Here is a 25,028-nt window from a genome sequence, read left to right as displayed (position 1 = left end):
CACATCTTTACAAATACACTTTATTAGTTCATAAATAATAATTTTTATCTTAAGAAGGAAAACTCAGTATCCCTCCTAAGGGTTTATAAACTAGGTTTGATGAATGGGCTGTGGAAAGGAACTAAATTCCCTGATACTATGTTCAAATTCATGTGTGTTTTTTTCTTGTGAGAGTGTCCCTAGTCTTCAACAGATTTCAAAAGGGTTATTGACATTCTAATGTTTGTGAATCGTGGCTTAAAGTGAAATAAATTGGATTTTTAGGAGGGGGGAGTTTTAAGTGAGTTTTAATTTAGTTTCTGCCAATGTCAAATTATTGCCTTCTTTATTTTAATGAAATAAAGTTCTATACAGAACTGCAAAAACCAGCTTGAATACAAAAAGAACTGTAGAGTTTGGAAAGGTTTTTTTCTTTATTTTTATTATTTTTAACTCATCTAAATTTGTAGGAAGTATTACAAAAAAAAAATCAGAATTTAAACCTGATACAGTGCATTGAGCTTCACATGATGTCTTCTCAATCTCAGGGATTAGGATTGCGGGTACACGGGCGTGTCCTCAGGGTGCTGAGATGCGAATGCCGCGCCGCGGAGGGCCAGGCAGAACGCCCGTGCCTTCTAGGACCCCGCACGCAGAAGTGTGCAGGCCCCTCCCAGAGTGTCCGGTCGCCTCCTCCCGGTCCTGTGGGCTTCACGAGAGGGCCGCCCCGGGGACAGTGGTGATGGGACCTGGGCCCAGGTAAAGGGGACTCTAACGATTGGGGGTGGCTCCTAGGAAACAGAGGTGCTCCCTCCTCACATTCCCCCATAGAGGTCACGGTCTCCGGCTACTTGTATTCCAGCCTATGTACATGTATGGGCCTATTACCTAGTCCCATGGTCAGCAAACTGCGGCTCTCGAGCCACATGCAGCTCTTTGGCCCCGTGGGTGTGGCTCTTCCACAAAATACCACGGCCTGGGCGAGTCTATTTTGAAGAAGTGGCATTAGAAGAAGTTTAAGTTTAAAAAATGTGGCTCTCGCCGAAGCCGGTTTGGCTCAGCGGTAGAGCGTCAGTCTGCGGACTGAAAGGTCCCGGGTTCGATTCCGGCCAAGGGCATGTACATTGGTTGCGGGCACATCCCTGGTAGGGGGTGTGCAAGAGGCAGCTGGTCGATGTTTCGCTCTCATCAACATTTCTAGCTCTCTATCTCTCTCCCTTCCTCCTCTCTGTGAAATATCAATAAAATATATTAAAAATAAAATAAAATAAAATAAAATAAAAAATGTGGCTCTCAAAAAAAAAAGTTCAATCGTTGTCCTGTTGATATTTGGCTCTGCTGACGAATGAGTTTTCCGACCACAGACCTAGACATTCAGGTCCCGGAAGAGGTAGGTCCCAGTGTGTGCGCCTGCAAGTGGACTCCCCCCACAGGGCAGCCCTCTGTGCCAGCCCCTCAGTGTGACACACGTCAGTGCTCACCCCTCAGTGCTCACAGCAGCCAAAGGAGTGTCAATGGCTGTACACCACTGGTTAAAGATTGCATTCCTGTGAGTGAGAGATGAGCATCCAGGAGCCATGACCCTCCATGGCATGCTCATCACCTGCGACTGCTTTGCACCACGTCCCTCCCGGCGGAGGGTGCCGAGGGGAGCGCAGTCGGAACGACGGGCTGCGCTCGGGGTGAAGGCCCTTTATCGCTGTTTTCGCCCCCTGGGATTGGTGCCGCTCGGCCCGGAGGAATGTGCCGTCACTGCGAGCGAGCGCGGCGGAGGCAGCCGGGTCCCGTGGCCGCGGCCGGGCTGTAACCCTAGGACCGCCGGCACTGCCAGCTGCCAGCGCTTGGAAAGTGAACCTATGAAAACATATAAATAGTTTTCAGGTCACGATAAAGAGAAAGGAAGCAGATAAAGCCAGTCCTTGCTTTTATGTGTCAAGCAGCTTGACTAGGACCAAGTGGACAGAAGCTCACTCATGAGAACCAGAGGAGCAGACCTCAAAGTCCCAAGCAAACTTGTGTGCTGAGCCATTTGACTCCAATAATAAAGTGAAAACCAGACATCCAGAATTAATCTTCGTAACATAAAATTGTGTGTGTTTCAGAAAAGGTGAAAACACTTTAATATAATTTATATTGTTTCTACACATTACATGTAAGAAATAATTTCACTTAATTATAAGTACAATGAATTTGATGAACAAAATGCTAATTTACAGAACAGAAGTAAATATATGCAGAAATATATTCATTATTGAATTACAAAATTAACAGTTCTTATTAAGATCATCAGCTTATTATTCTGTATTTCAGATGACAGGATGAAGTCATTTTGGTATGCTCAGTGATATTTATAAGTATTAAAATAATGGAACGTTGAGATTTGAGTGCAATGACAAGTAAACTGTGGAAATTTCACATTCATATTTTACAGCCATCATCAATCCATAAGTGAATGTTTGTAATGTAAAAAAAATAGAAAATGATTGTAATGTAACCATCTAACCATTAGCATGTGAGTTTTAAGACCATTATTTTATTTGCTACTTTATCTGAAGTATAAGCAGTTGCATTTCTGTCGGATGAGACATGTCTTTGTGCCTTCATACTTAATTTGAAATGTCCTTACTGTAAAAATATACCAAAGTAGATAAAAAAGGAGACACTTATTTACAAAAAAAAAAAAAATTGTATACACATTATATAAATGCAGTTGTTTCAAAGTCTTTTATACAATATTGATAGGATCTGTCGTTTTTATTACTTTATCATAAAAACTGCAGTGTTGCAAAGGCAAGCTGTAATTTGTAAATTTTTGGAATTTGGAAATTTTGATAGAAATGAATATTTTCTGGCTACCTTTTAAGACGCATCAGTTTCTCCAAGAATACTACAAAAACAACTCCTCTTGTCCTAAAGGAAATGCATTCCCCACGGGGAGGTCTAGGGACGTGTGCCTGCAGGAAGGACTGGCTCTTCATCTTGCTGAAGGTTTGTTCTGATAACCTGATGCATGGCCACTCAGTCTGCTGAATTAGCACCATGGCATGGATTGTTATGTACGAACCAATGAACACAGGCATGGGTCTTGCATAGTGTGTCCCATCCCTATTTTTGTGGAATTTCTTCTTACCAAGCATTCTATCAGACAATGTAAGTTCAAGTGTGTAAGGCTGGTTTAAACAATAGAACACAACAGCGCTGCACTTCCCAATCCTACCTATCGAGCTTGTGTAGAAGCTAAATGCAACTCCAGAGGATGAATCACAGCTCTCCTTCCATCCGCTAGGACGCAAGGAGAGCTCCTCGCAGCTGCCTACGTGTGTCATGCTGCATGTATGAACCTACGTGTAATCTGACCTCCTAGTTCAAAACTCCGGGAATCATAGAGCTTTCTAGTGTGCGATTTGTTTTGATGGTTAAATACCAATCATTGCATATATGCTCGCTTTTAGTTCATGTCCTGTCGTGTGTGCTTATGTGACGGTAGCATGCTGTAGGCTTAGAGCCGGAGGCACATAATTCACAGTTTCAGAATAGCCGAGGGGAAGGCCTCCCGCGTTGGAGGAAGCTACAAACCGATGCCGGCCTCAGGAGCACCCGCAGCGGTCCACCACCATGGCAGGGATCTTCCCGTAGATGATCTGCTCCTTGCCGTTGAAGTAGAGCATGTTGATGGGGGACACCTTGGTGGGGGTGCAGCAGGGGCCCGCCGAGCCGCGGGGGTTTGCTTGGTGCACCAGGTGAGTGTGCGGGTACTTCTGCAGGAAGACGAACTCGCACTCCCCGGAGCAGTAGTTGGCCTTGTATCGTTTGGGGGCGATGATCCAGTCCCAGCCGAAGGCCTCGAAGTCCACCGTCAGCGGGTAGCGGCAGCAGCGCGACTCGGTCGAGTGCTCGTCACAGTCGAGGCCGAAATCTCTCCTGGATCTCTTGGGTGTGTCTGCCACCTTGACCTCCAGGAAGGGGTTCTGGGCAAAGAGGAAAGAGCAGTCAGTACCACCCACGGGTGCTGAAACTCCGGCCTGTCTCGAGAAGTCATTATCGAAGAGACACTGCTTACACACGTTCATTTCTAACAGGCACAGAATCAGAGAATTGTAATGTACACTAGGATCGAGTCTTCCCTTATACAACAGCAACACAGGTTTCCCTGTGCATCTAGTGGATGCTCCGGAAATGTGTATAGACTGAGAAGAAAGGGAGAGAGGGGAGAGGGAAGGGGCGAGGCCACCCCCTCTCTTCTCTCTTATTGATCAAATGCGCGGGCTCTGTCCACGGACTCCTGGGAAGGGAGGCACACGCACCCATTCCCACTCGCGGAAACGTGGGGAGGAAAGCAGAATCTAGTAGACACCCCCACACTGGGGGCAATGCAATGGGAAAGGGAAGGGAGGTGGTGAAGGAGGTGGTATGAGTGAGTTGGAAAGAGAAACTCTGAGAGAAGAGGGACAGATGCAGAAAAAGGTCCGGTAATGTTTCCTTTATTCTTTCACTGAAAGAAGTTTCTAATCTGATATTTAGAAAATCATTTTCTAACCCTTCCCCTGCACCAATCTTTTAATGCATTTGAGACTGTTTCTTTCTACATGAAAAACTCTAAGGAATATGTCATATTAACCACCTGTTTAATAATAACAAGTCTATCACATCACCAACTCTGGTCATTAAAATGCTACTTATAAAAAGAACACTTTCTCATATAATGAATAATTGTTCTTATCCTACACCAAAATCAAAAGATACCTACCAGTCATTGTTATTTAAGATTATAAAAACAGTAACATTTTGAGAGTCAATAACATTTTATGTAGCATAGTTAAAGAAAAATAGGTCATTTGAAAAACTTTCATTTCTTTAAGAATATGTTTTCATTAAAGTAGAGCTGACTTAATACCACTTAGTAAGAAAACTAAAAAAGCAACATTTATTGCTTGCAAGTGTAATCTTTTGTTGTAAATCATATCAATAGATGAAGTGAAAATATGGTCACATTGATCCATTTTTGTAAACAAGCATAAGTGAACAGGAAAGTTCTAAATTTTTATCTACTGTTCTAAATTTACACTTGTTTTTATTAATTTTTATAAATTATAGGGCATCGTCATCTGCTTGTCCTGATAGGAAATTAGTTGGCATACCCTACCTAAGTAAAATCCTGAATATTTATTTACTCTTGAATGGTAAGGCAGCTCAGAAATAGCCTAGACAGCTCAGGGTAACTAGCCTGAGCATTACATTTTATTAGCATGAGTCACAAAGTAACCCACATATACATTTGCACCTACAAATATATAAACAGCCTACAAAATAATGAACATACTTATGAGGGACCTTTAATATAGTGTATAAGACTAAACATGTTGTTCTTAGTTTATTGCTATAAATAAAAGCATTTTATTTTCATTATAACTTACAAAGCTTTTTTATGCTTTATTAAGGCAAAAAGAATCCAACACATTGCACCCTGGGGCAGGGAGAGAGGAGCTGAAATGTCTTGGGTGTGTCCTCGGATCCACTCTGAAGATTTCATGCTTGCATTCATATAACCATCCAGAAGAACTCCCCAAGAAGCTAAGGGCTGTGGAATAGCTTTTTAAAAAACCCTGATGCGAAGTAAAACTATCAGGAGGGTGTTCCGGCGGTGTGAAACCAGACACCCACTTTTATTGGGTACAGGGCTGAGGGACCGTGTTTGGCCGGGAGCAGAGGAGCCTGTGGCTCTCCTCCGCTCTGACCTGTTCCCATCCCGATGAGACCTCCGAGGCTGCCCATCCTCACTCACCAGCCCATCCTCGCCGGGTCCCGGGAAGGTCACCGCGAGATCACGGCCGTTCTCATCTAAAGCTTTGATTTCAATGCCCAGGTTGGATTCGGGCTGTTTGAGCCAGTTTTGCAACACGGTCTTCACATCGATGCTCTGCCAAATGCCGGCGCCCGGGCTCATGTCAAGTTTCAGGGATCGGATTCCCGTGAACCTCGTCCCGTCTTTCATGGGCTTGACGAGCCTCAGGATCTGCACGAACACCGTCGTGGGCGTCCTGACAGGCCGCAGGTAGATCCACAGCTGGGCCTTGACCACCTTGTTGAACTGGATCTTAGAGCTGAACTTAAAGAAGCAGCACTTGGGTTTTCCTTCCACTTGCGTCAGAAGATCAGCTAAAAAATGAGTCGGAAAAGGAGTTACTGAAATTATTTCTCATAAAAAAAAAATGAACAAACCCTTTCATATTAACTGGTATTCTTTTCTGTTGGATTAATGAATGTCTATGTAGTCATTTAAGATGAAAAACTGGAGACTTTCATTCATAACTCAGAAAAATGTCCCAGGAAAGAATGACTCCAGTTCTTCAGAATTTCTCAGATGTTTTCTCAGCTGTTTATGAGCAGTCTGCTCCCTTTCCAGAGGACCGGGGACGGGGGAACCCTGAGAAGGAAGCAGCAGCGGATGCGATTTAAAACGACGATGATTAGAGAGAACAGGAGACACCGTGGAGGAACATCCACTTAGAATTCTTTGGGAATCTGAGCAGTTACACTCTGAGCAGCTGCACCAGTCAGTCTGCGGAGGAGCCCTGCCCCCAGCCTGAACTACCTGGGGACACGGCCACAGCCGCGTGGGGGCGAGCGGAAAGCAGTGCCCTGCCACCTCCGGGCTCTGGAATGGGAACAGCGTTTTAGAGGATCGAAACCAGGAGGCAATCCGCACCAGAGTGAAGGGCTGAGCTGGGGCCGTGTCCAAAGCAGGAAGGCACGTCTGTGGTGCCAGGCCGCCGGAGGAGAAGCCCTGAGACCTGCCTCCGCCTGGCGTCCCTGAGACGTTTAGAATGAGCAGAGCGGCTCCCGGCCCCGCTGGTAACAAGCCTGCAGGCGAGGCCTGGGCTGCGTTTCCACCCGCGGCCGGGCCACAGAACAGTGTGGAGCCTGTGCTGAGCGGGTTAAAGGGCAGAGAGCATTGCGGCACCGACACCTGGCAGCAGCCTTTCTGCCCCGCTTCTCTGGAGGCGCCTGCGCCCTCCTCGGATGAGGTTTGGAACGGGCTGCAGAAGCAGCTGTATGAAATGCATTCTCTTTGGGGAGCAAGGCCGCTGCCACCGATACCGCCCCGCTCTCTGAGGAGCTGGGAAATGCTTGAGAAATAAGTCCACGGGAACTGCGCGGGCCGGCCGCTGTAGCCTGCACCTGGCCCAGGTCTGCGAGGCTGGGAGCCAGGACCTGCTCGGCTGCGGGCTTGTTTCTCAGGCATCTCCCCGTCATTAGCTCAGGGCAATCACGATGCCTTGTCATCGCACTTCTTAATACATCGCGTTTAGGAAGTATTTCCTCCTGCTCTCCGTGGGATCGCTTCTAAAATGAAGTAGTTTCATTCGCCAGGAACACAGACACCCCGTGAGGAAGGGTTTTGAGTTCCAGGAGTCATTCCAGGTGCCGGCAAACGCTCAGCTGGGCTCTGACTCACCGAGTCCCCGAGTCCCCGGTCCCTGTTCTCAGAGAAAAACCTCACCACCACACACGCATGTTTCAAGCAATCACATGCAGTCGCGGTTCCGTGCGCGTTGTGGCGTGGCCTGGGGCTCCCTCCTGGCTGCCCGGGGCCGGGGGCTGTGACAGCCTGGGCACCTGCCGCGGCCAACCCCACCGCACCCTCAGCTCTGAGTCTCCCCGGTGTCGCCCTCTGAGACCCGGGCGGACAAAGCCACGCTGTGGGCCCTCCTCCTCCCACCGAGCCGGGCAGCCCGGAGGACGGCCGCGGGCGGTACTCACGCGCGGTGGGCATGGCGATGACGGTCTCGGTGGTGGCGTGGTAGTCGTCCTCCTCCAGGGAGCCCTCGCCGCCCCCGTCCCGCTGCACGTCGTCCTGGTCGATGAGCTCCCGCAGCGGCGGGGCGCGGGGCAGCAGCTGCCGCACGGCCTCCTTGCTGATGTTGGGGGCCGCCTCCAGGCGCAGCTTGCTGAGGATCTGGATCTTGATGGCCTCGATCCGGGACGACTTGGTGTTCTGCCGCCAGGCGCACGCGTTGCACGGCGGCGCCTCTCTCCCCGCCTCGCCCGGCTGCTCGCCCTCCTCGCTCGGGTCCACGGGCCCGGCCACGATCAGCACGCACAGGTAGACGGACACGCAGACCTGCAGCTTCTGCATGGCTGGGAGCTGTGCGGGCGTCCCCTGGTCCCTGCTCCCTCCGTCGCTTTTGAGTAACGGCAGGCAGAGCGCGATGCCTGGACAGTCGGAGGCCCCCGTGGCCACCCCGGGGAATCTTGCACGCTGTCTTCCAAGTGGCTTTTTATATTCCGACTTGGATGAGACCAGTGTCGTCGGGGCCTGTGATTGGCTCCCGCTCCACAATGAATCTCGCTGTCAGAGGTTAAACCCTGTCTGTCACAAGCCACCAGGCAGTGTTCCGTTACAGGCCAGGGCGAGCTGGTGCATCTGGGTGCTCCATGAAAGAAATAAATCTGCAGATCGGCAGAGAGAGAGAGAGGTGACGATGGAGAAATGAAAGTATGTAAACAATAACACGAACTGCACTTCGGGCTTGTTCATCCATACATGTGGGGCTCGGAAGCTATAATTGCAACAAGTAAGTCTCAGTTCACACTGCCTATTTTACGTGTTGAAATGTTATTTCTCAAGAGCTAAAAATTGTTTTATGCTATTTAAGCAGGCATTTGAAGTAAAAAAAAATTATTTGTTGTATTACATTACTTTCAGTCCTGTGAAATTAGGAAAATGTAAATTTCAATTAGGAAGAGCTGAATGAAAAGTCAAGGTTGTCATACTAGTAAAAGGTTTTCAGCTCTAATTTGAGAAACTTTCCTTTCTGAATACATTTTTTAGCACATGTTGGAATTCATACTTATCATAGTGTTATAGTGCACATGGATTTATTTTTAAATAATTTAGTATCTTTTACTCATATAAAAATTGTGCCTTTTTATTATTTTTATTCCTATTCTAAAATTGCAGGCCAGTATCTCTCAGAAGACGTACTGCTTCACAGTTCATTACCAAGAGCATACTGTGAGCCAGTAGAAAACTGAACGCAGAACAAGGAGAGAGTGAGCTTCCTCACCAGCAGTGTAGCACCCACTCCATCTGCCTCCGGTGCTGGTGGTAAAAGCAAGACATGTGGTCTGTCCCCCAGAAACCCTGTCAGAACATGTGAGCTCACAAGGGAAGCGCCCCCCATCAAAGGCACCCATTCCCCCCCACGCTGCGATGGGCTCGCACCCCTTTGCCGGTTCTCACTGGCCAGAGGGCACACCCCTGGCGGGCTCCGGAGGAGGTCGGAGCGGCGGCAGGCGCTGTGCTCGCACCTGAGCGGCCTCCGAGGGGCGCGCTCTCCCTCTGAGCCTCGGGAGCCGGGAGCCTGCAGCCCCCGGCCAGGAGCAGGGCTGTCCCCCGCTCCTTTGGGGCAGCTGAGGGCCCCTCAGAGAGAGCACCCCTTCCTTCCTTCCTTCCCCCAGGAGAGTGCCGTGCCCCATATCAGACATTCATTCATCGTAGGCCGCTAGCTGCTCTGCACACCGTCCGCTCAGTTACTGCCTCGGCACACTGAAATGCAGCTCAGTAGCCTGAAAAGTTAATGCGTTTCCATCAAATTCTTAAGAGGCATCCACATCTCTTGAGAAAAAAAATGGCCTTACATAATGCATTAGCTCTGCCCATCGTTACCGATTAAGGGAAGCCAGACACACACCAGATGCCCAGAGGGTCCGATGCTCTCTGCTGTCGGCCAGTATCAGACCAGGCTTCAAGGCTGTGGTTGGTAAGTCTATTTCTGAATGTACGAATCTGTGCAATGTTATCATAAATGTAACGTGGGAAGTCAGACCTTTTTGTAAAAAAAATCAGAATCGCGGAGCTGGGCTCCAAGTCACCCCGACCTGCGCCCCAGGCTCACCTGCCACCTTAACGACCGGTAATGGATGGGCTGCGTGCGCTGCCCGCGCTGTCCCGGCCGGGGGGTAACCCAATGATGCATGGAAATCGCTGAACACAGCGCCTGTCACATCCAAGTGATTGATAACGGGACGCAGGCTGGGTTTGGTTTCACGCAGAGGGGTTCGGGCTGTGCTTAAGTTTCTCCTCCGCAGGAACCAGGGCCGCTGGGGGCAGCTGCCAACGGCTGCGGCACGGCCGCCTGCGGCCTCCAGGCAAACAAGGCGTTCCCGGGCCACGGCCCCCTCTGCTGCTTCTCAGAATAGAAGGCAGAGGCTGTCCCTCCCCGATGGCCGGCTCACCTCCTCATGGCTTCCGTGTTTGCCAGTGTGCCTGCTCGCTAGGATTTATTTTTAACCCCACATCACTCCTCATGGTCTTGTGTGGTCATCGCAGATGGCGAGCATGTCCCAGGGGAGGCCCCGGGTCCCAGGGAAGGCCCCAGGTGAGGCCCCAGGGCCCAGGGGAGGCCCCAGGTCCCAGGTCAGGCCCCAGGTCAGGCCCCAGGTCCCAGGTCAGGCCCCAGGTCAGGCCCCAAGTCAGGCCCCAGGTCCCAGGTCAGGCCCCAGGTCAGGCCCATATTCAGGCCCCAGGTCCCAGGAGAGGCCCCAGGTCAGGCCCCAGGTCCCAGGTGAGGTCACATGTCTCAGGTGAGGCCCCAGGACCCAGGTGAGGTCTCAGGGCCCAGGTGAGGTCCCAGGTGAGGCCCCAGGTCCTAGGTGAGGTCCCAGGTCCCAGGTGAGGCCCCAGGACCCAGGTGAGGTCCCAGTCCCCATGCACTGGATGGGGTCCTTCAGCCTGGCCTGCCCCCTCTCACAGCCCGGGAGCCCACAGGGGCAGGAGGCCACCAGCCATCAGGAGAAAGCTACACCCCCATCACACCTCTGCTGCTGCCATTGCCGGCAGCGCAAGCCTTGGCCGGTCCTGGTTACCTGAGCCTTGGGCAGCCCTGGGCAGCTGAGGGCACTGAGGGGACTGGGCGCCACCATCGTGTGGCCGTGGGCGCTGCCATCTTTGAGGGTTGGGCAGTCAATTAGCATATTCCCTTTTTATTAGACAGGATTGTATTATAACCACCAACCATCCATTGGCAGGTTACGGAGAGAGGCTGAGTCCTGTGCAGGAGGAGTTTCTGTAGCTGGTCTTCAAAGCAGCCTTGAAGTGACTATATGCATATTATTGTCAAAAAGCCTGGCCATAATGTCCCAGGTAATAAAGTTAGATTTGAAACTCACTCAGCAAAACTTCAAACGTTTATTTCTCCCCTCCTTCCTTTCCGAAGTGGGAACTCTGGTTCATAGATTATACGTTTGAGACACAGAGAATGAGAGGAGTTATCACCTGGTGTCCGCGTTTTCCCCTGAGGAGGATCCCGGACTGGCTGAGTGCTGCGGCCGTGTGGGGCGTGGCCCTCGCTATTCCCACCGGCCGGCTCTGCTCCCGGCTTGTCCTCCACCCAGTGGGCCCTGCGCCCTTTAACGGTGGGGGTCACTGTGTGCATTTTGTCTGCAGCTCTTGGTCCGGCACTTGCCCATTTCAGGTTGGCAAAAGGGTGTTTGCCGAGGAGTGGAGCCAACCAGAGAGCAAGTTTCTCCTTAAACACAAGAAACATCATCTTGCTAAGTTTTCAAGGCACACGGCTGCATATTTGCGGGTTTCTGAGTGGCCTGTGGTTGGGTTTGCTCTCTGTTCACAGCACTTCCTCTTGCCCGGCCTGGCCAGGGAGACGGGCGGTCCCTGCCGCTCTGGTAGTGCTCTGCCCCAGCACGGGGCACACCGGACAATCCAGCGGAACTTCAGGATTGAATGACCTATGACCCCCAGAGGCGCCATGGCTCTGACCAGGGCCCTGGCCAGAGAGCGACCTGTAGGCTGGGGCACCATTGGTTAAGATGACTACAGCTCTTCCCCAACAGGCCACGTTCGTGTGGGAGCATCAGAGGTGCCCAGAGAGGTGCCCGGAGAGGGGTGTGTGTGTGTGTGTGTGTGTGTGTGTGTGTGTGTGTGTGAGAGAGAGAGAGAGAGAGAGAGAGAGAGAGAGAGAGAGAGAGAGAGAAAGAGGGACCAAGGCTGAGCTGGGACCACATGCCCTGACACAGCAGGAGGGAGAACCGTGACCTGCCCTCTGTCCCAGCTCTGCTTTCGTACCCTGCGTTGTAAAGCCTGTCCCCGGCTCTCCTCACACCAGCAGGAAGGCGCCCCTGGAGCGGGGGTAGAGTTCATCGCCTCGGTGAACCCGGGAGGCATGGCTGTGTGAGTCGCCAGCTGGGGGCCCGCACCCAGCCTGTGTGAGGTGCTCTCTCAGACTCACTGCCTTCCCTTCTCGGGGACAGCAGTGAGTTCCCTACGTGATTTCTAAAATACAGTTTTATCGGTTTCACAGAGGAAGGGAGAGGGAGGGAAAAACATCAATGATGAGAGGGAATCATGGATCAGCTGCCTCCTGCAGGCCTCACACTGGGGATCGAGCCCGCAAGCCCAGGAATTGAACCGTGACCCCCTGGTTCACAGGTCGACATTCAACCACTGAGCCACCCCGGCTGGGAAAACTTAGTTCTCGGTGCGTGTTCTGAAGCCCAGACCAGCCCCTGCCCGGGGCGCTCCGTCCATGTCTCCGAACAGTGTCCACGGGGAGATCGGGGTCTTCGCTCGCATCAGGCGCCTCCCGCGCCCGTTAAGGGGTGGGGGCTGACTTTGATTTATGGGAGTTTTCAAAAACTTGGTTTTCCTTTGAAAGAAACCTTTGCCGTCTCTGAGCTTCAGACCTCGCCCGATACGTTCGTTTTACCAACAGCAAAGAATCACAGCTGCTCAGTCCTTCCCCGCAGGCTGGGGCCGGGGTTTGGGAGAGGCTGCGGTTCACTCGGCCTTTCCCCGCCTTCAGCTTCATTCTGTTTGTGCTGATTGCACGCAGGGGCGCTGGAGGATCTCCCTCTGGCCTCTCCCTCCGGTCTGCACCCGCCATCCTGCCCGTGGGGCGGGCACCCGTGTCTGCCCGCAGCTGTGCACTCCCCAACGCTAACGAGGCCGGGTTGTAAAATGACTAACGAGAATCCGAGCATAATAAGCAGCTCGTTCCTGCGGGGCCTGCTCCCTCGTTTACCTTAGAGCCTGCAGGTGGCTCCCGGAGCAGGGGGTGGCGTGGCATGGCAGACAGGCTTTCCCCCCCAACCCTGACCCCGAGAGGCAGCTTCCCGCCCACAGCCCCCCTCTCCCCCCCAACCCTGACCCCGAGAGGCAGCTTCCCGCCCACAGCCCCCCTCTCCCCCCCAACCCTGACCCTGAGAGGCAGCTTCCCACCCACAGCCCCCCTCTCCCCCCCAACCCTGACCCTGACCCTGAGAGGCAGCTTCCCACCCACAGCCCCCCTCTCCCCCCCAACCCTGACCCTGACCCTGAGAGGCAGCTTCCCGCCCACAGCCCCTCTCTCCCCCCCAACCCTGACCCTGACCCTGAGAGGCAGCTTCCCACCCACAGCCCCCGCCCCCCTTAACCTTGACCCTGAGGGGCAGCTTCCCGGCCACAGCCCCCCAGAGAGAGCTCTGTCTCTTCCGGGTGGGTTTGGGGACCTTCGAAAACCATCCACCCAACACAAAGACTGTTTCTGCAAATAAGAAAAAACATCAGATCTTAAAACATAAAGTGTCATTCCCTTTCTTAAAAAGGGACTCCCTCCGCCCTCCGAGGGCTTGGAGTGTGGTCAGAGCTCAGCTCCCCGGCTCAGCGCGCTCCTCCGGGAGCTGCCGAGGGCGCTGGCCGCACCCCCCCCCCCCCCCCGGGCCGACGGGCTCTCAGAGGCATCGGTCCCAGGCCCCTCCATGCCCGCCGGAAAGAACGTGGCACCTGTGCCCACTGTCCTCTGTCCACTCCCTGTGCGAGCGCTCACTGAGACCGGCTGCCACGGGTCCCGGGCCAGGGACAGGAGGCGGGAGGGTGCCTTTTGCCTGAGAAAACATCAGACTGGGAAGATAAAAATGTAAGACTGTTATAGCCAGCCTTCTCCTGAGCAGATGGAGATGCTGAGCCCGGAGGGCTTACATGATCCAAGGTAAGCACGGTCATTGGATTTACAAAGGCAATTTGCATGGAAACACTTTGGATGGACCAAGTACTTCTTTTATGTTGAGTTAAGAATTCTTTAAAATACATTTTTACTGATTTCAGAGCAGAAGGGAGAGGGAGAGAGAGATAAAAGCATCCGTGATGAGAGAGAATCATGGATGGGCTGCCTCCCGCACGCCCCACACTGAGGATCGAGCCCACGGTCTGGGCCTGTGCCCCGACCGGAATCCATTGTGACTTCTGGGTCATAGTTCTGTGCTCAACCACTGAGCCACACAGGCTGGGCAAGAACTTTTTCCAATGTTCTAAAATTAACCAGTAAGGCCAGTGCTCGATGTCCTGGACCGATGCCACGCGGGGCTCTCTGTTCCCGCCCGGCCCCGGGCGCCTCGGCAGCTGGCAGCCCGAAGGCCTGGTGCGTGGTTCGTGTGAGGGCGTTCGTGCTCCTGGGCCCTGGATGCCCATTCGTTCAGATATCAGGGCTCGGCCTTAGGCTGTCGAACGCACCATTTCTGTTAAACTAGTTTTTCAATGTTTTGAATTATATATTTACATTCTTGACATTGAAAGTGAGTGTCAGTAGTTTCTAGTAATCTTAACTATAAGGAGTCCTACCTGGCTTTCTTATTGGTTTGAAAGTGAATAAAACCTTGAATTACAGTGAAAACATTTGCATTTCATTAGATTTAGCGAGAGCATCCTGGCCCCTGCTGGGGGCCCCGGGAACTGCACCGCTGTCCCGCCGTCTCTCCAGGCCCAGGCCTGTCTCTCCTCGGAGACACGCAGAAAATCATCGAGTGCCGTCCGTCAGTGCGGCGTCACTGTTGCTCAGGCTCCAGACCTGGGCTAAACACTGGACATTTGTACATGGTGCAATCAACTTAAATCTGTAATGCAACCAAATTTCCTACCTTAATTTTACATCGTGAGGAAATCTCATAGGTTCCATCTCCACTCAAACTCAGAGGGAGCGGCACTCACATGGGTCTGGCTCGGAGCAGATGGAGTCTCTCGTGTGTGTCTCCCAGTCCCTGTGGCGCCAGGGCGGGAGCCGTCCATGAAACCACCCCTGCGGTCCAGGCAGCTTCTCCCCCGGCGTACACATTCCCTCTCACCGGCTCTTTCCTGGGCTCCTGAGTCAGAGGCAGCCTGCGGCAGGGTGGGCACAGCAGGCCAGGCCGGGCAGTGGTGCCAGGAGGCCTGCCAGAGGCCGCTCCCGCCCCGGTGAGGGTCTCTCCCCGGGGTGCCGGGGGGGGGTGTCAGCGTGGCTGCCCCGCAGGTGCCCTAGGGGGTCAGAGGAGCCGGGGTGTCTGTGGTGTTGGCAGCAGCACGTGGGCCTGGAGAAGGGCAGCTTTGTTAACCCGCTGCTGCCGGGCCGTTGGGTTCCCTGGGCCCCGGCCCACGCGCGGGGGGGACAGCTGGCGGACACCCGCCGGCGGGCCCCCGGGAGGTCACCCGGCCGCTGTCCCTCCGTTTGAAGAGGACAGCGGCGAACTGGGGCAGGAGCACGGGCTGTGCCTGGGAACGGGAGCGGAGCAGGACCGCGCCGACCAGCCCGGTGACCGGGGAAAGAATGCCCGAACCCCAGGGCCCCACAGTGCCAGGGAACTCGGGTTTGTGGAGTGGAGGAGAGGAATTCCTCATATTTGTTGTGGGTTTTTGTTGTTAATCCTCACCCGAGGGTGTCTTTCCATTGATTTTTATTTTTTATTTTTTTAAAATATATTTTAATGATTTTTTTACAGAGAGGAAGAGAAAGGGATCGAGAGTTAGAAACATCGATTGAGCTGCAACCAAGGTACATGCCCTTGACCGGAATTGAACCCGGGACCTTTCCGTCCCGCAGACCAACGCTCTATCCACTGAGCCACACCGGTTTCGGCTCCCATTGATTTTTAGAGAGAGTGGGAGGGAGGGGGAGACAGAGAGAGAAACACCGATGTGAGAGACATTGATTGATTGCCTCCCGCACACGTCCCGACCGGAGTGAGGAGCGAGCCTGCAACTGAGGTCCCGGCCCTGGACAGGAACAGAGCCTGAGCCCCCGGCCCCCGGCCCCCGCTCCCCGAGCCCCCCGCTCCCTGAGCCCCCGAGCCCCCCGGCCCCCGAGCCCCCGCCCCCCGGCCCCCGAACCCCCGGCCCCCCGGCCCCCGAGCCCCGGCCCCCCAGCCCCGAGCCCCCGCTCCCTGAGCCCCCGAGCCCCGACCCCCGGCCCCCGAGCCCCCGGCCCCCCAGCCCCCGAGCCCCCCGAGCCCCCGCTCCCCGAGCCCCCGGCCCCCCGGCCCCCGAGCCCCCGGCCCCCCAGCCCCCGAGCCCCCCGAGCCCCCGCTCCCTGAGCCCCCCGACCCCCAGGTCCCCAAACCCCCGGTCCCCGAGCCCCCGGCCCCCCGGTCCCCGGTCCCCCGGCCCCCGAACCCCCGGTCCCCCGGCCCCCGAGCCCCCGGCCCCCGAACCCCCGGCCCCCGAACCCCCGGTCCCTGGCCCCCGGCCCCCGAGCCCCCGAGCCCCGAGCCCCCCAGCCCCTAAGCCCCCGGACCCCCCGGTCCCCGAGCCCCCGGCCCCCGAACCCCCAGTCCCCGGCCCCCGAGCCCCCAAGCCCCCGAGCCCCGAGCCCCCCAGCCCCTAAGCCCCCGGACCCCCCGGTCCCCGAGCCCCCGGTCCCCGACCCCCCGAACCCCCGGCCCCCCGGCCCCTGAGCCCTCGGTCCCCGAACACCCGGTCCCTGAACCCCCGGTCCCTGAACCCCCAGCCCCCGGGCCCCGAGCCCCCGGTCCTCAGCCCCCAGCCCCCAAACCCCCCCGGTCCCCGAACCCCCCCGGCCCCCGAACCCTCCCGATCCCCGAGCTCCCCGGTCCCCCCCGAACCCCGGCCCCCCGGCCCCCCGGCCCCCCGGCCCCCGAACCCCCCGGTCCCCAGCCCCCAGGTCCGGCCTCCGCTGGCGCAGGCGGCGGGCGGCGTTCCCGGTGGAGAAGCTGCCGGCGCTCAGGAGGCAGGAGCAGGCGGCCGGGCTCCTCCCGAAGCCCCTGTCCCTCGCGGTGTCCGGGCGGAGGGCGAGGAGGGAGGACGGCAGGGGCCGCGAGGCCAGGGGAGCGGTTCAGAGACCGGCCCGCAGAGGGGCCGGAGGACGGGGCCGCCGGCCCGGAAGCCCGGGGTCTGCCGGCGATGTCAGCCCAGGAGCCCGGAGGAGCGGATCGGCTGGGAGGTCAGAGGGGCCTCGTTTCAGCAGAGCTGGTCTGCGCTGACCGGTCCGGGGAGTTTGTTTTAAAGCGGAAGCCGGTGTGGCTCAGTGGATACAGTGTCGGTCTGCGGACTGAAAGGTCCCGGGTTCGATTCTGGTCAAGGGCATGTACATTGCTTGCGGGCACATCCCCGGTTGGGGCGGGGGGGGTGGTGCAGAAGGCAGCTGTTCGATGTTTCTCTCTCATCGATGTTTCTAACTATCCCTCTCCCTTCCTCTCTGTAAATCAATAAAATATATATTTTTAAAAATCAATAAAATATATTTTAAAAATAAAAAATAAAAAAATAAAGCCGGCAGCAGCCCAGGAGCCTTGGCCTGGCTGCGCCATGCGTGTGTCTCCGATGCTCCACCGGTTCCGGCAGAGTCGCCACCTGCACAGACAGCCCGACGGGCAGGGTCTCACTCCCCCGTGACCCCGGCTGTGACCCAAAGCAAGCCCGTCCGCTCTGCGGGCCCAGGCCTGCCCCATCGGTCATGACAGAGACGCTGCTGAGCCCCCTTCCCACGTCCAGGCTCCGTTATTCCCTTCCCAGCCTGGACGCGGCTCTGAGTTTATCAAGGAAAAGGCGGGCCAGCAGGGGGCGCTGCAGGCACGCGGAGCCCCAGGCTCACCTTCCTGTGGCCCACACAGCCCGGGGCCCACGGACCCTCTGTCCCCGGGTGACCTGACTGGACACCCGTCCCGAGAGCGTCCTCGGTCTTGTTTCTCTTCCTCGGTTTTATTTATCTTTCCGTCGTCGGGGGTCATTGTCCTCCGTGGTCTCTCAGGTCCTCCTGGGTAATGTATGTTGCTCAGTCAGCTGTGTTGGTTTCTTCACCTTAGAATTGGGGTGGATGTTATAGATGCTTCTTTAACTCTATGGGATTATATTCTAACAAAACACCAAATTCAAGCCTGTGAGCGCCTGGACCAGGTGGTCACCTCTCTCAGAGTCAGTCCCCCCACCCTGGGTCTGAGGGAATTCTGAGCATTGCTCACGCTCACTGTGGCTACTCTGCAGCTGCACACAGTCAGAGGGACCGGTTCAGAAAGCCACGCGCAGGGCGGGATTTCAACGGCAGTTCTCACTTCCATATCCTGTCTATTGTCGGATTATACGTCTTTGCTCGGAAAACATAGTGACTCTCCATATAACGCAGGGCAAGCACGTCAGACTCACAGCTTGCGGCCATTGCAGCCCATAATGAGTACTCTCCCGGCCCAGCCAATATAACGGTAAGAAATGTCATAATAAAAATGTCATAACTTAGCCGAAACCGGTTTGGCTCAGTGGTAGAGCGTTTGTCTGCGGACTGAAAGGTCCCAGGTTCGATTCCGGTCAGGGGCATGTACATTGGTTGCGGGCACATCCCCGGTAGGGGGTGTGCAAGAGGCAGCTGGTTGATGTTTCTCTCTCATCGATGTTTCTAGCTCCCTTCCTCTCTGTAAAAAATCAATAAAATAAAATATATTTTTTAAAATGTCATAACTTAAAGTTTACGAGTATCTTGTCATACATAATTTTTAAAATATATTTTATTGATTTTTTACAGAGAGAAAAAGAGAGGGATAGAGATATTGATAGTTAGAAACATCGATGAGAGAGAAACATCTTGCATACCCCTTACTGGGGATGTGCCCACAACCAAGGTACATGCTCTTGACCGGAATCAAACCTGGGACCTTTCAGTCTGCAGGCCGACGCTCTATCCACTGAGCCACACCAGTTTCAGCATCATGCATAATTATTAATGATGAACTACAATGTCCGCTAATGACTGATGACTGTGATCGTGTTGCATTCATTTCCCTTACGCACCTGACACGCAGGCGCACCGTTTCCCTCCACTAACACCAGCAGCGGACACTTTAGCAGCTGATGGCGGCCGGGGTTCCTGCCCCAGCCTTACACAGGGTTCAGCATTCTGGAGAGAGGGGCTGTGTGTAGATGATTAGAGTCCGAGACAAAGGATAATTTTGAGAGGCGTTGGGGGTCAGAGGAGCTTCAGCTAAAGGAACTGAAGACTACCTCCTGTGTAGGACCGTGCTTTTATTAACACAGTTTCTCCTAAGGCAAGGTGGAGATACGCACTTCACAGGGTAGGGTTTTGTGCAGAAGCATTGTCAGATTGGGGAATAGCCAACAGCTGTTCAGTGTTTGGCCAGCAGGAGGCAGTAAACCCCTGAGCTGCCTGGCAGCAGACAATCCTATTCAGGTTTGGGGGAAGTGCCTTAGCCATTTCCAGCAGGTGAATTCCATTTGACTCAACCCTTGTTGAGCCGCCCAAGCTTCACCACCCTTTTGGCAAAACTCTCGTCGCGATGACATGCTGGAAGTGGTCTCCGACAGGCGGCCACGTCATCAGGCTCAGGCTGACAGGTCTGGTGTGCGCAACAGGAAATAATTCACTTTCGGAGAACAAGAACGATAGGTTTATTTGTGTTGTGCTTATTAATTTGTGCAGTTATTCAGTGTCTGGTAAGTGAATGTTCAAGAAAAAATATTAATTTTTATTAAAATGTCCTATTACTTTATGTTAATGATGACACTTATTTCAGCCCTTTGTATCAGCATGTCTCTATCGAAGCAAACCTACGCTATTCTGAAAAGGGAAGCTTTTGTTTTCTGTGGCCACAGAAGCTAAAGCCTTGTTTACTCGGCCGTGCCGGCCTGTGAGGGGGCCATGCTGACGGACAGTCGGGGCCACCGTGTCTGTGACACTGACGGCAGGCACCCCACAGAGTCAGGGCCACCCCAGAAAGTCAGACCCCCCCAGGCTGTCTTAGAGCTCAGTCCTTAGCCTTTCATCCTGAATCTGGGGAGCCGTTAGGGCCCCAAAGCGGTTCCGTCTGCCCAAAGCCTCGCCCCAAACGCCACATGTGTTTTTGCAAAACAACAATGGCTGCTCTGTGCCGGGAACCGAGCAGCTGAACGCCGGGGCCAGAGCGCACGCCCAGGCTCTTAGGCCTGGCGACGCGGCGCTGAGCGGCACTCCTGGTCCACGTGCTTCCGGCGAGGCTATGGTCACCGGCGACAGGCCGCAGCGTGGGTGAAGGTGTGCACATCCGGGCAGAGGAAGGTCTGTGGCAGAGAAAGGGCGGAATGCTCACCTGAGCCGCCATCCCTGCGGCCGGGTAAGAAGTGCGTCACCTTGGCGCCTGTGGCAGGGGCGAGCTGGAGGGCGTGAGGGGGCGGAGTGGAGATGGGCACTCGCCGCCCGGGTTTTAAACCGATGCCGGCACTGGGGCCCTGTCTCCACGTCTCCACGTCTCCACCCACGAGGTCACTTCACTGTGGGGTCGTTTTTGTGTGCGTGATCTCTCCCTCTCAGTGTCTTTTGGGAGTGAGTGTCCTGTGAGTTCACGGTCAGGTTTGGCCCAGGATGTGATGGCTCAAATGTCGCTAACGGAGTCCAAGCAGGCGGCTGGGTTTCCTCCGGGGCTGCCCTCCCCGGGGGGGGTGGGGGGGGAGGAATGGGCGGGGGGGGGGGGGAGGCCTGACCTGGGACCTGGGAAGGTGGGGAGGCCGGAGGCGGCAGGAAGGCCAGCGGCTGCTCAGCCCTGATCCCCACCGGCAGGAGGGGCTGATCCTCGTGTCACATCCCGGCCCTGGCTCCCAGGGCGGCTCCAGGGCAGCGGCTCTGAGGCAGCCAGCCTGTCTGTCCCGCGGAGCCTGCCCTCCCTCCGGGGCACCGGCTGTGGGGCTGGGAGAGGGCCGCCCTGTGGCCCGAGAGCGGAAGGGGAAGGGGGAGAGGGAGGAGAGGAAAGGGAGGGAGGAGAGGGAGGAGAGGAGGGTGGAAAGAGAGGAAAGGGAGGGAAGGGAGGGAGGGAGGGGAAGGGAGGAGAAGGAGGAGAGGGAAGAGAGGAAGGGGAGGGAGGAGAGGGAGGAGAGGAGGGGGAGGGAAGGGAGGGAGGGAGGGGAAGAGAGGAAGGGGAGGGGAGGGAGGGGGGGAGAGGCCTCAGCCAGGGGACAGGGCCCCTGTGGGCTCCAGGCCGCTCTCTCAGAGCTGTGCTTCTGAAGACTGGCCGAGGGGCACCTGCAGAGCTGCGGGGCCGGAGCCGGGGCTGGCCGGTGAGGGCAGGGCCTCAGCCCACGGACGGCAGTGATGGGCACGGACACCCCAGGCCCGAGTCCGGGTCCGTCTGTGCCCGTGGCCTCCGGGAGCCGCTCCGCATCCATGTGTCCATGTCTGACTCCCTCGTCTCCCTGCGAGTGTGTGTGGGTGTCTGTGTGTGTGTGTACGCAGTGTGGTGTGTGTGTGCATGTGCAGTGTGTGTGTGTGTGTGTGTGTGTGTGTGTGTGTGGGTGGGTGGGTGTCTGTGTGTGTGTGCGTGTGCAGTGTGTGTGTGTGTGTTGGTGTGTGTGTTAGTGTGTGTGTGTCTGTGTGTGTATGGGGTGTATGTGTGTGGGGGGTAAATGGGTGTGTAGGCCCATCTGTCCACCCCGAGCCGGCCAGGCCCTGGGATGAACGCAGCCCCCTCCAGGTCTGTGCCCCCAGCACAGAGGCCGTGCCGCTCCCACCACCGCCCCTGTCTCCCCCGCCCCTGTCTCCCCCGCCCTGCTCAAGCCGCTCGGTCGCTTTGCTTCCCTCCACCCAGAAATGACATCAGCTTCCAAGTCCCCGGCGGGTCATCGGGTTCCCGCGGAGAGGCTGAGCCTCAGCATCCAGGGCCATTAGCCGGCACGTCCCCGCTCCATTAGTAGCGCCCGGCGAGGGCTCGGTCCCACAGGGAACCTCGGAGGTTTACCTTCCTCCCGGCCTCCAGCTCCTCCCGGCCCCCAGCTCCTCCCAGCCTCCAGCAGCGGCTCCTCCCAGCCTCCAGCTCCTCCCGGCCTCCAGCTCCTCCCGGCCTCCAGCTCCTCCCGGCCTCCAGCTCCCCCCGGCCTCCAGCTCCTCCCGGCCTCCAGCTCCTCCCGGCCTCCAGCTCCCCCCGGCCTCCAGCTCCTCCCGGCCTCCAGCTCCTCCCGGCCCCCAGACCTCCCGGCCTCCAGCTCCCCCCGGCCTCCAGCTCCCCCCGGCCTCCAGCTCCCCCCGGCCTCCAGCTCCTCCCGGCCTCCAGCTCCTCCCGGCCCCCAGCTCCTCCCGGCCTCCAGCTCCTCCCGGCCCCCAGCTCCTCCCAGCCTCCAGCAGCGGCTCCTCCCAGCCTCCAGCTCCTCCCGGCCTCCAGCTCCCCCCGGCCTCCAGCTCCCCCCGGCCTCCAGCTCCTCCCGGCCCCCAGACCTCCCGGCCTCCAGCTCCTCCCGGCCCCCAGCTCCTCCCGGCCCCCAGACCTCCCGGCCTCCAGCTCCTCCCGGCCTCCAGCTCCCCCCGGCCCCCAGCTCCCCCCGGCCCCCAGCTCCCCCCGGCCCCCAGCTCCTCCCGGCCCCCAGCTCCTCCCGGCCCCCAGCTCCTCCCGGCCCCCAGCTCCTCCCGGCCTCCAGCTCCCCCCGGCCTCCAGCTCCCCCCGGCCTCCAGCTCCCCCCGGCCTCCAGCTCCCCCCGGCCTCCAGCTCCTCCCGGCCTCCAGCTCCCCCCGGCCTCCAGCTCCCCCCGGCCTCCAGCTCCTCCCGGCCTCCAGCTCCTCCCGGCCTCCAGCTCCCCCCGGCCTCCAGCTCCTCCCGGCCTCCAGCTCCTCCCGGCCTCCAGCTCCCCCCGGCCTCCAGCTCCCCCCAGCCTCCAGCTCCCCCCGGCCTCCAGCTCCCCCCGGCCTCCAGCTCCTCCCGGCCTCCAGGGGCAGCTCCGGGCGCCGGTTGGGCGGTGAGAGCGCCTCCAGGCCCGTGGGGAGGTCGGGGCCGAGCAGTCACCGTCTGGGTCTGTAATGTCTACCCTTAAAATAGACACACGTCACAGCACACACCACCGGCTACAGACTTCCCCGTGGGCGTGCGTGTGTGTGTGTGCGTGCGTGTGTGCTCATAAATGTTACATACGTGCCGTCACTGTGGTTCTGTCTAGCTTTCCCTGGACGTGGTTTAGGCCCGGGCTCCTGTGTCTGAACGCCATTCCCTGCCCACGGGCTGACAGTACGGCCTCCCTCTCGGAGGCCTCCTGCCGCGGTCAGAGTTCCGGGCTGTCCGGCCTCCCCGGCCGCACCGCACACGCTGGCTGTCGGTGTCAGGAGGGGCTGACTGTGCTGTTCGCTGCTGGGACCCTTCCCGATGTCCGTGTCAGGATCCACTTCCTGTCCCTCTCCCTGCTCGAGGGCGTGGCTCCGTGGCCAGGCCTCGGGGGTCCGCACGCGGGCCTGCTGCCTCGGAAGGCGCGGAGGCGAGTTTCCAGGCTCCTGCGTCTCCCCGCCGCGGGGGCTCTGGCCCCGAGCAGAGGGGTGGAGGCGGGCGGAGCTGTTCCCGGCTGTGACGCCCGCCGGCCGCCGCCTGCAGGAGGCCCCGCGTGCCCGGAAGCCGTGCTCAGGGCCCGCACCGCCCGCACCGCCCGGCACGGCTCCACGCGCAGGCCGCCTGGACGGCGTGATAGCCGGGGCTCTATCGCTAGGCATTCTGGGGAGTGGGTGTGGTCTCGTGTGGGTCACGTTTTAGAATTAAAATGCGAGGGTATGTATGGGAGGGAGGGAGGGAGGGGGGCAAAAACAAAACAAAAAAATAAATAAATTAAATTAAATTAAAATGCTCTCTTATTGTTAGAAATTATTTTTGCAAATCTAAGCATTTCCTCTAGAAAACTTGCTGATAGCTGTCACCCCTCCAAACTCTGCCCGGACACATCCACCAGGCCTTCTATCCTATCTAATCAAGGAGTGATATGCAGATTGACCATCACTCCAACACACAATATGGCTGCCCCCATGTGGACACAAGATGGCTGCCACAAGATGGCCAGCAGAGGAGGGCATTTGGGAGGGACCAGGCCTGCAAGGTGAGGGCAGTTGGGGGCGATCAAGCCTGCAGGGGAGGGCAGTTGGGGGGGACCAGGCCTGCAGGGGCGGGCAGTTGCGGGGGACCAGGCCTGCAGGGGAGGGCAGTTGGGGGGGGGGGGAGACCAGGCCTGCAGGGGAGGGCAGTTGGGGGGGACCAGGCCTGCAGGGGCGGGCAGTTGCGGGGGACCAGGCCTGCAGGGGAGGGCAGTTGGGGGGGGGGGGACCAGGCCTGCAGGGGAGGGCAGTTGGGGGGGACCAGGCCTGCAGGGGCGGGCAGTTGGGGGGGACCAGGCCTGCAGGGGAGGGTAGTTGGCGGGGGGGGACCAGGCCTGCAGGGGAGGGCAGTTGGGGGAACCAGGCCTGCAGGGGAGGGCAGTTGGGGGCAAACAGGCTGGCAGGGGAGTGGTTAGGGTGATCAGGCTGGCAGGCAGAAGCGGTCGGGGCAATCAGACTCGCCTCTGCAAAGTTGGGACACACGATGCCGGATGTCCCCAAAGCCCCTCACCATCCTTTGAACGCAGTAGTGTCTCATGGCTCAGATGTGCTATTAACAGAGGTGCTGTACGGACAGAGAGGGTGCATGTGTACTGGGAAGTATCTGTAGTAATAAAAGCACACTGTGCAAGTCGACCGACTGGCCGGACAGCAGAACGGCCATCCAGACAACCATGCTGTGACACACTGGTGCCCGGCCAGGCAGGCGGGTGGGATTTCACCGGCCGGGGGCCCACCATCGCCCTGCAGAGGGAGGCCCAGGCCACCGGCCGGGGGGCTGCGGCGGGTGGATGGGGCCTCCTTCTGAGGAGCCCTGTGATCAATCCCCCCAAAGAGGGAGCAATCGGGGGTCTGGACTGTGGGAGGGTGCACAAATTTGTGCCCCCCCCCCAACCGGTGCACAAATTTCGTGCACCAGGCCTCTAGGAATTATATAGCTAAGATTTTATTTTTAAAAATTATGTTGTGTTAATATGTATA

General features: G+C 56.9%; 1 protein-coding gene across 1 annotated transcript; it reads right to left on the bottom strand.

Annotated features, from left to right (window-relative positions):
- Nucleotides 1–1,718: 1,718 nt before the first annotated feature.
- On the bottom strand, nucleotides 1,719–8,974 carry MSTN (myostatin). Its single transcript, XM_084891409.1, has 3 exons — nucleotides 7,741–8,974; nucleotides 5,762–6,135; nucleotides 1,719–3,947 (listed from the first exon to the last, which is right to left on the bottom strand). Exons 1-3 carry the CDS (start codon nucleotides 8,114–8,116, stop codon nucleotides 3,567–3,569), a joined length of 1,131 nt encoding a protein of 376 aa, XP_084747535.1. The 5' UTR covers nucleotides 8,117–8,974; the 3' UTR covers nucleotides 1,719–3,566.
- Nucleotides 8,975–25,028: the final 16,054 nt, after the last annotated feature.

Source organism: Pipistrellus hanaki (assembly GCF_964339955.1).
Source record: "Pipistrellus hanaki genome assembly, chromosome: 8".
In the NCBI taxonomy this organism is placed as follows: Eukaryota; Metazoa; Chordata; class Mammalia; order Chiroptera; family Vespertilionidae; genus Pipistrellus; species Pipistrellus hanaki.
This window is presented reverse-complemented; position numbering and strand designations above follow the sequence as displayed.

What these genes read in the sequence shown, in the direction of transcription:
- MSTN (XM_084891409.1), bottom strand. Translation starts at nt 8,116, where the DNA reads ATGCAGAAGCTGCAGGTCTGCGTGTCCGTCTACCTGTGCGTGCTGATC. An exon ending in CATCGCCATGCCCACCGCGC is followed by an intron (nt 6,136 to 7,740) that starts GTGAGTACCGCC and finishes CTCATTTTTTAG; the next exon opens with CTGATCTTCTGACGCAAGTG. An exon ending in GACCCGGCGAGGATGGGCTG is followed by an intron (nt 3,948 to 5,761) that starts GTGAGTGAGGAT and finishes CTCTTTGCCCAG; the next exon opens with AACCCCTTCCTGGAGGTCAA.